Source organism: Onychomys torridus, chromosome 13 (genome assembly GCF_903995425.1).
Source record: "Onychomys torridus chromosome 13, mOncTor1.1, whole genome shotgun sequence".
Taxonomy (NCBI): Eukaryota; Metazoa; Chordata; class Mammalia; order Rodentia; family Cricetidae; genus Onychomys; species Onychomys torridus.
Window position 1 is genome coordinate 24,210,664 of NC_050455.1, and position 16,294 is coordinate 24,226,957.

The 16,294-nt window shown below is 44.1% G+C and overlaps 1 protein-coding gene across 2 annotated transcripts in view; it reads left to right on the forward strand.

The window, feature by feature from the left end:
• Kdm3b (lysine demethylase 3B) overlaps window positions 1–16,294 on the forward strand; it is a 65,178-nt gene that overhangs the window by 20,914 nt on the left and 27,970 nt on the right. The window contains exons 6-9 of one of the 2 annotated variants that reach the window (XM_036204541.1): window positions 2,244–2,318; window positions 6,994–7,593; window positions 11,470–12,721; window positions 13,470–13,671. In XM_036204541.1, coding sequence (XP_036060434.1) covers window positions 2,244–2,318; window positions 6,994–7,593; window positions 11,470–12,721; window positions 13,470–13,671 — 2,129 coding nt within the window. The remainder of the gene's footprint in view (window positions 1–2,243; window positions 2,319–6,993; window positions 7,594–11,469; window positions 12,722–13,469; window positions 13,672–16,294) is intronic. The other variant, XM_036204542.1, reaches the window with a different exon arrangement.

Below are 16,294 nucleotides of genomic sequence, written 5' to 3' on the forward strand. Positions count from 1 at the left end.
GAAATGTTAATCCCACCAAACAAGAGTAAAGACCATTACTCAAATTCTTTGGTCAAATTTTCTGCCAGACAGGAATGTCTTCTTCAGAGTTTGAGCAAATCGCATTGAACATAGGAGAAGGTAGGTTTTATATAGCCCCACAAACTTAAAGGCCTCAGGGTTTCCAAGGGTTGGGATTTTCAGAAGAATTTTGGTTTCATAGGAACTTGGTTGAACATTTCAAAATTATCTGGCAGAACATCCTATCAGGATATGTTCAAGGTGTTAACAGGGTATGTTCAAGGTGTGAGTCAAACTCCATAGGGTCGGGACCATGTCAAACTCTAGAAACAGGTTAGAGCACTATCAGGCTTGAATTTGTAGCAAGCAGAAACTTGTTCTAAGAAGTTATTTTTAGTTTATGTGTAAGTATGTATATACACTGTGTGCATAGTGTGTTCATAGAGGTCAAGAGAGTGGGATTTCCTTGAACAGGAGTTCCAGGTAGTTAGGATTTACCTTGTGGGCACTGGGTAAACCTGGTGTCAACCTAGGTCCTATTCTCTGAAATAGCAACAAGATCTCTTAAACACTGAGTTGTCCCATCTCTCTAGTCCCCACTAAAGACATTCTTTTTTCAAATGGTAGACATACATGTAAAGTGATAATGAAGACTTCCACTGCCCCTAAGAAGCTGTCACTCTCACAGTGGTGCCACCAGTGTGGTGTCTTCCATAGTCTTCCTAATATTATCTAAGTGTGTATCTATAATATGTTCTTAGTTATATGAAGTAGAGTTGTGTAAGTTATGCTTTAGTGACTGATATGATATGGTACATAGGCACAATTCCTCTTTTGAACGTAATTGTATGTTACATGCTATGTGTGTGTGTGTGTGTGTGTGTGTGTGTGTGTGTGTGTGTGTGTGTATACACACACACACAGATGTTTGACTGATCCTTTTAAAATACATGTATATTCTAAGTGGATATATGATAACTAATTTAGTCTTGAGGACTTTTAAATCCTGTGCAGTATTTTCACTAACACAGGTATTGGCACAGTTAGCACACTTACACATTCTTTCACACATGTTACTTATTAGAATGAACCCTTAGTGTAGGGATGAGAAGGTGTTTTAGCAATAAAGGCATTTGGTGCTCTTGCACAGGGCCTGAGTTTGTTGCCTAGCACTTGTGTTGGGTGGCTCCTGCCTATAACTCCAGTTACAAAGGATCCCATACTCTCTTCTGGCTGTTTGCACTCATGTACACATACCTACGTATAAACCCATATATACATACATACAAGTAATTAAAATAAGTATGTTAAAAAGTAAATTCCTGGCTGGGCAGTGGTGGCACATGCCTTTATTCCCGGCTCTCGGGAGGCAGAAGCAGGAGGATCTCAGTGAGTTCCAGGCCATAGAGAAAACCTGTCTCGAAAAACTAAATAAATAAATTAAATTAAATAAATTCCTTAGTGTGTAATTGCTAGAAATAGAATAAATTTGTAGTTTATCACATTTTCCCCACCTTTAAAGTTTTTATTTTTTTCTTTAATAGTTAAGTGCCTCTTTTAATGATTATTGGCTTAGAGATACAGAAATTTAAATGAATATTGCTAAGGTATTATTAGATCATAGACATTATTAGATCAAAGACATACTTAGATCTTGAATTGAGTCAGCTCTTTAATTCATTAACTTAACAAATATATTAATCTTTGCCAAATTCTAGATGTTATTTCCAATACTGTTATTGGACATCACTCTTCTTAGGAAGTTTTCCATCTCTGTAGGGAAGTAAAAATAGATGTGTATTGGGTGTGGTTCACTTGGTCCATGGAAAGAAGACACAGGCACATAGCAAAGGTTTTTTTTTTTTTTATTGTTACACAACTCACACCTTTACAAGTTAATTTCCATATACCAAAACCTCTTATCTCAGTTCCCCCAAAGGGACGATACCAAATGCAAATTCTCATTTAAGAGGCACCTCGGTTTGCTGGGTTCTCTGCCAGCCAAGTTCTGCATAGGCTTTGCACCTTTAGGAAACTCTCAGACAAGATTGACATTTCAAATGGAAGGTACTGGAGACAAAAGGGCTGATTAAAGCTAGGTGCAAACACTCTGGAATCAAACCAGCTGCTCCTTACAAATAGATACCTGTATTGTTGAGGAAGATGTATAATATTTTATTTTGGTTGTCAAGGTATTAAATATCTTTTCCCTTTTTTCATGTGTCGTGCTTCCTGCTCTGTAGACTGGTGAGCTGAAGTCAGTGGACCCCAGACTCATCCATGTGATGCTGATGGACAGTTCAACACCACAGAGTGAGGTACAGTAATAGTCTTGGGAGATTTGTGAGCTTGTGGTAGTTACTCTGCCCTGGGGATCCCTTGTTACATGTTTTCCATGAATGCCCTGGAGTTGCTTGGCTCTGCCATGCTTTTCTGTTTTCTCCCTGATTTGTCTAGTTAAGAGGAAAAAAAACCTAGTTTGAGCAAACCTTTTAAATGTCCTAGTTATGTCTTAGTTAAATTAAAACCTAGTTGTAAAATCAATGGCCTCTTCTTATATTCTCCCAGGACAAGTTAATAGATAGTAAAAACTATGGTGAACAATAATGATAAGAATAGCTTACCTAATAGGAAATAAAGGAAAAGCTGTATCCTCCCTACCCCAATCAGGTCCCAGTGAGCTCCGAGATAGACTGAAATTCTGTCTTTGTACTGGATTCAAATTAAACAAATGCCTGGTTCAGTGCTCTGCACACAGTGGTTTGTTTTATAATTACTATGAACCAGGCCAACTTTTGGCTCGTTCAAAATTATTATAACAAACAACAAAAAAGGCTACATTAAAAGTCTGCCTGAGCCAGCCAGACCTGACAATGAATCCCAGCACATTGATGGTCAAGCAGGAATATCAGGAGTTCAAGGCCAGCCTGGTTTACTTGAGGCCCTACCTCAAAAGTTTTTTCTTCTTTTGAGACAGAGTTTCTCTGTGTATATCCTTGGCTGTCCTGGAATTCCTTCTGTAGACCAGGCTGGCCTCGAACTCACAGAGATCAGCTTGCCTCTGCCTCCTAAGTGCTGGGATTAAAGGCATGCACCACCACCGCCCAGCTCATTCTTTCTTGACAAGTATGCAGTCCTTCCTTTTCTATTGAGACAGGATCTGGGTATGTCTGGTACTCACTATGTAGACTGGGCTGGCCTGGAGATCCGCCTGCCTTTGTCTCTCAAGTGTTGGGCTTAAAGGTGTATGCCACCATGCACTGCTGTGCAGTCATTCTTGTTGAAACAAGATCAAAAGGAAAGAACCAGGTTAATTTAATAGCTCTTGAGTTACATTACCATGAATAGGATAAGCCCTATTATATGTGTGTGGCTGCGAATACCTATTACTTTGATGATGTATTGAGCTCTGCTGTTCTTTTCTGTATTTCATTTGTTTGCTTATGTACTTAGTATATAATTGGTACTGCTCAGTTGGTTAGATAAAACTGGAGGGCCTGTATAGCTCTCACTGCCCTGTGCTGTCTGCTCATATCTGAACAGCTCAGCATAATAGGACCTACATCTGTTGTGTAGAGAATGGTAGAAGACTGCTCTGAGCCAGGTCTGCGGTTTGGCCATCAGTTAGAAACTGGATCTAGGAATTAGAGAGATGTCTCAGAGGTTAGGAGCACTGGCTGTTCTTCCAGAAGTCCCGAGTTTGATTCCCAACAACCACATGGTGGCTCACAACCATCTATAGTGGGATCTGGTGCCCTCTTCTGGAATAAAGGGGTACATGCAGATAGAGCACTCATACATAAAATAAATACTTCTTTTAAAAAAATGAAAGAAACTAGATCTATGGTTTTTTTAGCTAACGATAATGGTTCTTTCCTTTTTGGCTTTGTCATGGTATGACGACGATATTCTTGACTAGCTGTATAATTATTATTGATACTGTGTCAAGTTTGCTTTTTGTTTTTTGGTTTTTGGTTTTTTTGTTTTTGTTTTTTCGAGACAGGGTTTCTCTGTGTAGCTTTGGAGCCTGTCCTGGATCTCACTCTGTAGACCAGGCTGGCCTTGAACTCACAGAGATCCACCTGGCTCTGCCTCCCAAGAGCTGGGATTGAAGGTGTACACTGCCGCCACTGCCCAGCGGTGCTGAGTTTTATAATAACCCTTTTTAGACATCCAAGATCAACCTCCTCATCTCCTTTAAGTGTGAGAATGAGTGAAAGAACAAGAAAGACACATCTCAGTAAATATGCGTCTGCAGGTAGACTGAAAACCTGCAGAATGGATAGTTTTAAATGAGGGTGAAATAAAAACTGTACTCAACCAAGTGTTTTCAACTCTTGACTAAAAGTATAGGGAACTTAGGTAATTTTTCCAGAAATATGATAGGTGCTTAGTCACGGTGAGTATGTTATTATTTGTTCATACCTGTTATTTGTCTCTGTGGAAACGCAGGTAATATTACTAGAAGTATGGAGACATGGAAGCAAATCTTGAGTGGTGGTTTTTGTTTTGTTTTGTTTTGTTTTGTTTTGTTTTGAGTTTTATAGGAGGGGCTGGAATGATGGTTCACAGGACAAGAGCTTTCACTGCTCTTGTAAAGTTTCCAGGTTCAGTTCCCAGGGCTGACATGCTGGCCCATAATCTCCTTTAAGTCCAGTTCCAGGGATCAGATGCCCCTTCTGGCCTCCAAAAGCCACATGCACATGGCATATGTACATGCACTCAGGCATACACACATGCATAAAATAAATCAATCTTTTAAAAAAATAAATTTTACAAAAAAATTAAAGGAGAAAAAATTAAGACAGTAAAGAAGAAAAAATATGGAGATTGGAAAGAAAGAATTGTTTTTTCTTTAAGACAGGGTTTCTCTATGTAGCCCTGTTTGCCTGGAATGCTCTCTGTAGATCAGGCTGGCCCCAAACTCAGAGCTCTGCCTGCCTCTGCTGGATTAAAGTCGTACACCAATCCACCCAGCTCCAAGGAAATTTTAAGTAATTTAAAAGTTGACATACCAGATACAATGATCCCAGGAAAGATATGGCTGTGTAAGTATTGATAGTGGTGGGGACAGATTTATTAAATGGTAAATATTTATCACTACATAGAGCTAGCTTATTACCACCTCAGTACTTCCCAGTGTTTCTGAATCAGCTTAATGAGAATTGTCCTTTCTGATCCCTGTCTTCTTAGTAGTCTGGCCTCTCAAAGAAATCACAAGACATCATTGGTAGTATGAGATACTAGAAAAGAGGTTTGTGGTTTGGTCTTATTTTCCCTATTCCCTGACAAAGGTTTGGATAAGGTCTAGAATCAGCTGAGACTGAGTGTCTGTGTGCAGTTGAGATCTGTCAGGTTCGCCTTTCCTTTGGTCAGGAGTCACACATTTCGGCCTGAGTGATTTCTAAATAGAGGAATTTTTGTATTTCAGTACTTGAATGCAAACCTGTCAAAAACAGACAAGATGGTGCACGTGTAATCCCAGCATTGCGGGGACAGAGGCGGAAGCTCTGAGTCTGAGGCTAACCTGAGGTCTATATAGGGACCAGTGTGACCTATTGAGCTCCCCCTCTCAAAAGAAATACAAATAAGTAAATCATTCTTCATCTTTTTAAAAACAGTATTCACCTTATGTGAATGGATGTTTTTGCCTGTGTACCTGAGCATGTCTGGTGCCCTTGAATGTCAGAATTCTGAGTTCGTCAGATCCTTTGGAAGTGGAGTTGCAGGTGGTTGAGAACTGCCATGTTGGGTGGGAGTCCACTAGTCCCCTAGATGAGCAGCCCACTCTTAACCACTGAGTCGTCTCTCCAGCCGCCGCCGCCGCCGCCGCCGCCGCCGCCGCCACCGCCACCACCACCACCACTACCACCTCCACCACTACCACCACCACCACTACCATACCACTACCACCACCACCATTACCAACACCACCACTACCACCACCACCACCACACCACCATACCACCACCACCATTACCACTACTACCTCCACCACTACCAACACCACCACTACCAACACCACCACCACCACCACCACCACCACCACCACCTCCACCACCACCTCTACCACTACACCACCACCACCACCACCACCACCATCACCAACACCACCACCACCACCACTACCACCTCCACCACCACCTCTACCACTACACCACCACCACCACCACCACCACCACCACCACCACCACCACCACCACCACCACCACCACCACCACCACCACACCACCACCCTTACCTGTTTTTTCTTTTAATTTTTTTTTTTTTTTTTTTTTTTTTTTTTTTTTTTTGAGACAGGGTTTCTGTATATAACAGCCCTGGCTATCCTGGAACTCTCTGTAGCCCAGGCTGGCCTCAGACTCACCTGCCTCTGCCTCCCTAGTGCTGGGATTACAGGCGAGTGCCGCCACCTCCTGTCTGAAAAAGTCTTGAAGGGATGCTGGAGAGATGGCTCGGCAGTGAAGAGCTGCTGCTGGTACTGAGAGCTAGAACCCAGATCGGGCAGGTTAAGCTGCCTGTAACTCCAGTACCAGGGGTCCTGCCCCACTTCCGGCCTTTGAGGGTACCTGCACACATATGGAAGACACACATATACACATACATGAAAATTTAAAAAAAACACAACTCAGGGAGATAAATACGCCGTCATCATTTCATTATTAGACAAATATGCTCCCAGCCTAGCTCTGACAATTTGTTTTGTAGCAGAAATTCCACAAATTGTTGAAATGCTCAGAAAAAAAATTTGTTTCAGAAAAGCCACTGTGAAGTAGTGTATCTTACCTGCAAGCGTTTACCAAGGAGAGTAACCTCTAGTAGCTACTACCCTCAATGTGCGTCTCTACGGGAGAGTGGGGTTTCCTGAGCGTCTTAGAGCTGGCGTCAGAACTGCTGCTTTCTCTGCTTCTGGGGATGGGAAAGCGCCGGTGGCTGATGGCGTTCACAGGACGGAAGACCCCTCACAATAAACTCTCGAATTTTGTTTTGTAGGGGGGTACCATAAAAGCAGTAAAATCTTCCAAAGGAAAGAAGAAGAGAGAGAGCATAGAGGGGAGAGATGCCCGGAGGAGGAAAAGCGCTTCGGACTCTGGGTGTGACCCTGCTACAAAGAAATTGAAAGGAGACAGGGGTGAAGTAGACAGTAATGGGGGTGACGGAGGTGAGGCAAGCCGAGGGCCCTGGAGAGGAGGTAATGCCAGTGGAGAGCCAGGGCTGGAACAAAGAGCCAAGCAGCCACCGTCTACATTTGTTCCCCAGATTAACCGCAACATTCGCTTTGCCACTTACACCAAAGAAAACGGCAGGACTCTGGTGGTGCAGGATGAGCCCGTAGGCGGGGACGTGCCTGCACCTTTCACCCCATACTCTTCAGCCACGGCTCAGACACCTTTGACCCCAGAGGTGGGTGGAGCTGAGAACAAAGAGGCAGGAAAGACCCTGGAACAAGTTAGCCAGGGCATGGTGGCTCCAGCAGCTGTAGTCACCACCGCCAGCTCCACCCCAACCACGGTGAGGATCTCAGACACTGGCCTTGCATCAGGGACTGGGCCGGACAAACAGAAAGGCAGCTGGTCGCAGGCCTCAGGAGAGGTGAGTGGTTTCAGGGCAGACTTGGCAGATTTGCATTAACTCTCCCACCCTCCTTCATTGTTAATAAACACATTGAAAGGCATCTCAAATGCCCATGGAAGGAAGATTTCTGATACGGATTTAAATTTTACTCTGCTCATTTGGCAAATGTGTATTTGTTAATAACTTTATCAGCTCTTAAAAGTCATCTGAACAGTTGAACTAATTAAAAACCAAAAGACAATTCAATTGAATGAGATGTGGAAAAGATCTGGTGGGGGAATCTTTCTCCGTTATCTGTTCCTAGGACTCTGAGAGGCAAAGTTAATGAACTGCAGTGTTGATGATAGTGAACCCCATCTTGAAGGCTGTCCGAACAAGCTGCTCTTACCCTGTCTTCAGTTCTGTTTCTGTGGTCGTTTCCCTCGTGGGTGGCTTGTTGCTGTTTGATATTGTTTGCCGTTTAAAGAGCAGGACTGTACAAGCTGATGGATTTGGTCACAGTATATCCAGTTTACTGGATATCATTCTAGATGGGCTAAAATGACAATATAAAAATTAGTTTTACATGGTCTTTGACCAAGTTTAGTCACCAAAGTATAATTTATGATGCTAGTCACATTTTTCTTTCAAATGGGCTGTTAACTCATACTAGAATATGAAATCCTTGACTTTTGAAAAAAAAATGAAAGAAAAAAAATAAAAATAAAAAATATAAAAAGTAGGGGGCTCAGCAGTTAAGAATACTGGCTGCTCTTGCACAGGACCAGGTTTCAATCCCCAGGACCCACACAGTGGCTCATAACTGACTAATTCTGTTCCAGGGGATCTGATACCTTCTGGCCTCTGCAAGCCTCTATGTGTGTGGTATACTGACATACATGCAGGCAGGCAGAACACTCAGACACAAAATAAAAATAAGTCTTTAAAAAGCAAAACATATCTAAAAGTTGGATCTGGTGTCATGTGCCTGTTGTCTCGGGTACTAAGGAAACTGAGGCAGAGGGGTTCTTTTGAACCAGGAGTTTAAGATAATTAGCCTGGGCAGTGTAAGACTTTGTTACAAAGTTACAAGAAAGCCCAAACCAGAAATTGTATATAAAGAACTGCTGTGTGCTAAGTACTGCATATTATATTTGAAAACCAGGCATGGAGGTTGTTCATGACTCCTGTAGTCATGGCACTCTGGAGGTAGCAAGAAGGTCTGAAAGTTCAAGGTTATTCTCAGCTACCTAAAGAGCTTGAGGCCAGCCTGGGCTACATGCAACCCTAAAAAGAAAAATCCCTATTTGGAGGAACTCACCTACTAAATAAAATGGGATCATTTCAAGTATAGGAATGCCAGGTAAAAATAGCATTTGGTGAGGATGTAGCTCAATGGGAGAGCACTGGACTGCTAGGTTTAAGATCCAGGTTTCAGTCTCTAGCACTACAGAAAGCCACGATGAAAACCTATGGCTTATCGATTTCAGTTGACCTCTTCCCTTTCCCAGAAAGTGAAATGTTTAAATCCTTAGTGTTCAAGGATGGGGAGGGAGATGAAAAGCCCAGACAGAAGAGAAGGCCTGTAAATATAATACTGTTTATAGTTGTCCTCTCTTAGGTAACCAGTGTTAGCAAAAGAACCGGGTGGCTCTTATGTGATTTCTAGTAGAGATAAGTTGTCAATAGTGCCTAAATTATTTCAAATTAACACTGTGTCAAAGTTAGAATAAGTGTAAATGGGCTTATAAAACAAATTTTATGTGTTACAAAATGCTTCTCTTCTTGAAGTAGAAAAGCTGAATAAATGTAAGTAATGTGAGTTTAAAGGGTATTTCTTTGAATAGGTTGAGGGCTAGGGATATAGTTCATTGGTAGAACACTTGACTAGTATCTTACAGTCTAGGTAGGTTCAATCCCTAGTCATCCCCACCCTCACTTCACCTTACAAAATAGTCAGATGGCTTGGAGAATTTCTGGACTGTCAAGCACTTCATTTTAATATTTCATCCTGCCTTTTAGAATCAAAGTATAGCCATGAATGTTTCCATTACAGTTGATTAATTTGAAACAGAGAAACTGAGAGGCCACCAAGAACGTTTTCCTAAAACTGAGTTGCAGTAGTTTCCATGACTTTCTTAGAAGACAAGGATGGAATTTAATCATCTGAAGGAAGGGCAGTCAAATCACTATCGCTCATGTGCTGTTTGCTAGAGTTCCTGACATCCTTCTGGCTAGTAAAACAGCTGGAGAGCCTCGGGACTGTCAGCCTCTGCTCTCTTTCATGCACGTGGGGGTGTGTCAGTACTTGTGTGGTTAGTGGAAAGAAAATGAACTTGAACTTTTTAACTCTAAAATGTCCTAAAGAGGTCTTGGTAGCAAATATCAGCTGAAGACAAGCCGTTGGTATTTTAGGCTTCTTTGCTACTCTGAAGAACATTTATCATTGTAACCATTAAAGTGTATAGTTCTGTGGTGCTTAGTACACTCAAGGTGTTAGAAAGCTGGAACCATTACTAGTTCAGGAGATTTTCCTCAAATCCAAAGAATACACCATATTTCAGTTATGGAATAATTTTTATTTTCAATATTTTAAAGTGAATTTTAGGTATATTATTCTCTTTTTAATAGTATATGATTTGCAAGCCAGGTGCTAGGATCTAAGTATTACTAAATTAAACCAATAATAAGAAAGGGTTCCTATGAGTGTGCCTGTTTATGTATATTAGGTCTGGGTGCCTAATGCACATGAAAATGTCCTATAGTCATTCACATATGGAAGTTAAGCATTTTCAAAGTTAAGGAAGAAATGTCAAAATGTTTCTTTTATTCTTTAATTTGTTATCCTAAATGTTTGTGTTTGGCATATATTTCAAAATACACATTTTCCTTTGGGGAGCCTTAATTGCAAAAGGTCTCAGTAAATTGCCTCATGTGAGTTAGAATCTTTAGTATTAAAGTTGAGGCATCTGTTCAATTTAAGTTGACGTGAGCAGGGCATGTGGTGCACATACCAAATACCAGCACTAGAAAGGCAGACACTGGGAGCTCTGGGAGTTCAAGGCCAGCCTTGTCTACATAGAGTTCTAGGCCAGCCAGCACTACTTAGACCCTGTCTCAAAATATTAATTAATTAAGTTGATATGAACCTATTAGTAGGTGGCTGATTTCCAAAAAGATCTATTTTATGAAATTTTAAATTAATAAAATTCTTTAATGTGCAGGGAGTTGTAATGAAAGTGAAATAACTTTGTAATGTGGGCTATTCACAATAGCTTAAGTAATAAAACTATTTAGAGGGCTATAGAGTTTATTGGTAAAGTGCTTGCCTAGCATACACAAAATCCTGGGTTCAGTTCCCACTGCCTCGTAAAGCAGGCGTGTTGACACACACCTGTCCTATAACCTCAGCATTTGTTAAGTGGAGGCAGGAAAATCAGAAGTTCAAGGTCATTCTGGACTGCATGAGACTATGTCTCAAAAAGCAAAGCAAAGCAATGCCTTTCTGTAATAGGGCATTTAGGAAGTAGATTGATTTACATAACAAAGTAAGAATTGACTGTTCAGGAACCCTTTCCCCCAGTTCCTTAATGGAATCTCCTTCCAACTACTGTAGATCCTAAGACTAACTCACATCACAGTGCCTTCCAGGTAGACAATGACCAATTGAGTAGCAGATTGGATGACATCCTGCCATCCCTGGCTCACCTTGCTAAAGTAAAGATGACTTCTGGGGTCTGTGGCCAGTTTCCTCCCTACCCATGCCGGTGAAATTCAGTTCTAAAAACAGGTTTATAAAATACAGGAGGGAAGAGTTGATTGGCTTATAGAAATGTTGATTACTGATAGCTATGACAGAGAAAGAGCAGTAGGTTGTAGCCAGCATCACTAACTGATCTGAAATCTTCCTTCCAGAACTCAAGAAGCTCTGGTCTGGCCTCTCCTGCCTTTGGAACATCTCTCTCAAGTTTATCACAGCCGCTGCCGTTTGGAAGTGGAAGGAGCCAGTCCAATGGAGTGTTAGCCACAGAAAACAAGCCTTTGGCCTTCTCTTTCAGCGGTAGCTCTGCAGCAGAGTCTCAGAAGGACTCAGATCTCTCCAAGAACTTGTTTTTTCAATGCATGTCCCAAAATTTGCCCAGCAGTAACTACTTCAGCACGGTGTCAGAGAGTATGGCTGATGATTCCTCTAGCAGGGACTCCTTCAAACAAAGCCTTGAGAGCCTGAGCTCGGGCCTGTGTAAAGGCAGATCTGCTCTTGGGGCAGACACTAAGCCAGGTCCCAAGGCTGGCAGCTCTGTGGACCGAAAAGTGCCTGCGGAGTCTATGCCCACCCTCACTCCAGCCTTCCCACGGAGCCTCCTAAACACCCGCACCCCAGAGAGTCATGAGAATCTATTTTTACAGCCCCCCAAACTATCCCGAGAAGAACCTGCTAACCCTTTCCTGGCGTTTGTGGAGAAGGTCGAGCACAGCCCTTTCAGCAGCTTTGCATCGTCTCAGGCATCAGGCAGCTCTTCCTCCGCTACCACCGTCACCTCAAAGGCGACACCCAGCTGGCCCGAGTCTCACTCCTCTGCAGATTCTGCATCTTTAGCAAAGAAAAAAACCCTCTTTATTACAACTGACTCCTCGAAGCTGGTGTCTGGTGTTCTGGGATCAGCTCTCAGCACTGGGGGCCCAAGCCTCTCGGCCATGGGGAATGGCCGCTCCAGCTCACCCACCAGCAGCCTCACCCAGCCCATTGAGATGCCTACTCTCTCCTCCAGCCCCACAGAAGAGAGGCCAACTGTGGGGCCTGGCCAGCAGGACAATCCTCTCCTCAAAACCTTCAGTAACGTCTTTGGCAGGCACTCAGGCAGCTTTCTGTCCTCCCCAGCAGAGTTTGCCCAGGAGAACAAAGCTCCTTTTGAAGCTGTAAGGAGGTTCTCATTGGATGAACGGAGCTTGGCTTGCAGGCAGGACTCAGACTCCAGCACCAACAGTGACCTGTCAGATCTGAGCGACTCAGAGGAGCAGCTGCAGGCCAAGAGTGGCCTGAAGGGGATTCCAGAGCACCTGATGGGGAAGCTAGGCCCCAACGGGGAACGCAGTGCCGAGCTGCTGCTGGGCAAGGGCAAAGGGAAGCAGGCCCCAAAGGGCCGGCCTCGGACTGCTCCCTTGAAAGGTGATCCTGCTGGGGCCGTATTGGGCTTTGCACTAAGGGCAAATGCTTTGGTGGAAAAGTCTTTATCTCGTGGCAGTCCAGAGCCGAGGGGCTTGACAGAGGCCCTCCTCCAACCTGGTGCAGGGCACCCTTGTTTTCTGTGTCTCGCTGTTGGGGTTTTCTGGCCACAAAGAAAATTCTTGATCTTCTCGGTCGTTTTGCTTTTGTTTTTTACATTGGGAACTAAGTTTCTGTGTATAGCCCATCCCTTTCTACTTCACTTTAGACCCATCTTTTACTTCAGGGAGATCCGAAGAGATAGTCACTGATCCCATAGCAACCTTTTGTAGATCTGATGAAGCCAACAGATTCACAGCCTCAGTTTCTTCCTCCCTCAAGACACTTACCACCTACCAGAGTCCAGTAGCTACGACAGGATATTGTGGAGAGTCTAGTGGTAAAAGCAGCTCTTTCTTTCCAGGATTGACAGACTTTGGGAGCCCAGCTTCAGGTGGTGGCTGCCTTCTCTCTCTCTCTGTGGGCTTTCTCACACCCAGACCCAGTGTTTCCACTTCTGAGTCACTTGCTAATAGTTCTCTGTGGCTCTTAGTTCCCAGCTGATGAAGCCTTTTGCTTCCTGCACTCTTTCTGGTTCCACCCCTCAGGAGGACAGTGAAACAGCTCAGGTCAGGAATGAGGACATGTCTAAGAGGATTGGTATCGGACCTTATCTATTCCTCCCATGAGAGCCTTTTCTCCTTCCTCCCAGTGGGCCAGTCGGTGCTGAAAGACGTGAGTAAGGTGAAGAAGCTGAAGCAGTCTGGAGAGCCCTTCCTGCAGGACGGCTCCTGCATCAACGTGGCCCCACACCTGCACAAGTGCCGGGAGTGCCGTCTGGAGAGGTACCGCAAGTTCAAGGAGCAGGAGCAGGACGACTCCACTGTAGCCTGCCGCTTCTTCCACTTCCGGAGGTACCAGGCCCTTTGTCTGCCTCCTTCCCAGTCCCCGTTAGTTTGCAGTGGCTCCCGCCCGCCCGCTCTTCCCCAGGATCCGCAAAGGTGTCTTGCCGTCCTTCTCACTCTCCGAGTCTGTGGAGGCTGCCAGAGTGGTCAGTCACCCAGCGGGGTTCTGAAATACCATGTGACTTGGCCCTTAGAGAATGGAGTTGAACGGTTTTAGCTGTGACCCTGTGCTGTTCCTGGAGTTATTCTCAAGTCGGGTCCATTTGAAGGTGGTGGTATAAGCAGGACTCAGTTTATATTACGGAGCCGCCTGACCACCTGCCCTTCTTTAGTGGTAGAGTAACGTGAGAGATGGGGCAAGATTGGGAGACAGTGTGAAGAAGCTTTGTTTTTCCTTTGTTTTTCTGTTGGCGTGGTTTGGGGAACAGGGTCTTTTTTGTGTCTTGAGTGTGGTTTTGAACTATCGGACTCAGTCTGCCCTCAGCCATCCAAGTGCTGGGGTCACTAGATGTCTGCTAACACACTTGACTAAGAATCTTTACTTATTGAAAAAAGAAATCCATTCTCAGCCTTTTTTGATTAAGATCAAGTAAAGAAATATACATTGTCCATTTGTTTGACATGAGTTCCTTTATCTATCAGGCCATTATTGTATCAACCATTTCCCTTGTGGATTCAGGAGCAAAGCACCAAATTCCAGCCCTGTGGTTTGGAGAAGAGGAAGAAGTTTAAAAACAGAGCATTCTGTCACAAGGCTAGAGCAAGCAGCCACATGTGCTTCCCAGCACCCTTGTCAGGAGTCCTACCGCTCCAACTCCTACTTCAAGGGACCTGCACGCACATATGCTAAAGATGAAAATAAGTCTGGGCTGGAGAGAGGGCTTAGTAGAGGTTAAGAGTCCTGGCAGCTCTTCCAGAGGACCCGGGTTCAATTCTCAGCACCCACATGGCAGCTCACAACTGTCTATAACTCCATTTCCAGAGGCTCCACCTCCGCTACACAGACATACACACAGGCAAAACACCAATGAATATGAAATAAAAGTAAATAAAAATTTTTAAAAATTATATATTAAAAAAGGATGAAAATAATTCTTTTGTTTGTTTTCAAGACAGCGTTTCTCTTTGTGCAGCCCTGGCTGTCCTAGAACTCGCTCTGTGGACCAGGCTGGCCTCAGACTCAGAGACTGCCTGCCTCTGCCTCCCGAGGGCTGGGATTAAAGTTGTACTCCACCACTGCCCAGCAAAAATAAATCTTTAAAGATATGTTATACATACAAAAAGAAGTCTGGTCATCTGAGGCTTAAAATCAAGAAAAGATAGTTGACATTTCAGGGGAGGGTAGAGAGGCTTGTTTCTTTGTTTGAAACAGGATCTCACTGTGAGCCCTGGCTTGTCCTGAACTCCTAAGAGCTCTACCTGCCTCTGCCTCCTGAGTGCTGGGGTTAAAGATACACACCACCACTAGTCAGGCGCTGGTGGCGCACACCTTTAGTCCCGACTGTTGGGAGGCAGAGGCAGGTGGATCATTGAGTTCAAGGCCAGCCTGGTCTACAAAGGGTTCCAGAACAACCAAGGCTACACAGAGAAACCGTTTCAAAAAGAAAATATGCATACCACCATGGCTAGCCCAGGGGAGGCAAACTGTTTTAACTGGGATATGTGAAGGGAAGTTCACCCATGAGGCTGCTCCATTGCTGGAGAACTAGGGTGAGCACTAGGGTGAGCAAGGGACAGGAGGGATGGAGGCCAGAGGACTCAGGGTGGCCTGTGTGGTGGTGTTGCTTGTTTGAGATGAGTTATCACGTGCCCCAGGATAGCCTTGAACTCCTCTGAAGGTGAGGATGAACTTAAGCTCTGAAACTCCTGCCTGCCTCCTAAGTGCTTGGAGTACAGGCCTGTCGCACCGTGCCCTGTTGAGAGGTGCTGAGGACTAAACCCAGGGCCTCCTGCAGTTAGGTCGGCACTCTGCCAGCTAAGCAAGCTAAAGCTGATGGGTCCCTGTTTTAAAGGACCCTTCCAGGAGCCTTGGCTTTTATGCTGGTAAGTGCCTGAAGGTATGTGGATGCATGTGTGTAATCCCAGCACTCTGGAGGCAGAGGTAGGAAAATCAAGAGTTTGAGGCTTGCATTGATTATGTAGTAAATTTGAGGCCAGCCTGGACTACATGAGGCCCTGTCTTGAAAGAGAAAGAGTTAGAAGACTTAATGCCTTTAAGTTGGGGAAAGGCATAGGATGATATACATAGAGATGCTGACCTTGATTGGGAGCATATTTAAAATGGCTCATCAGATGGAGAACTTGGGTCTGTTTGCAGGAAGCTCTGGCGGTGAGGTGGTGGGAGGAGCTTAGAGATATTCTCCATATGATAAGAGGTAAGGGAGAGGGTAATACTGCAGCTGTGAAAAGAAACACGAGACTAGAATCTTGCAGAGGAGTGCACCAGTGAGCCATCGTGACTGCTGGGCATAAGAAGGAAGGGGCCCATCTAAAGTTTAAGTGTGATGATGAAGTTGTCTCTGCTTTTTCCCAGTCACATTTAGTGGCGTGGTTGCAGGTCCATAACAGATGGATGGGAAGATTCAGACAACTCTAATGGTGTAATGGGAGCTTTTTAAAGAATGGAGACTTA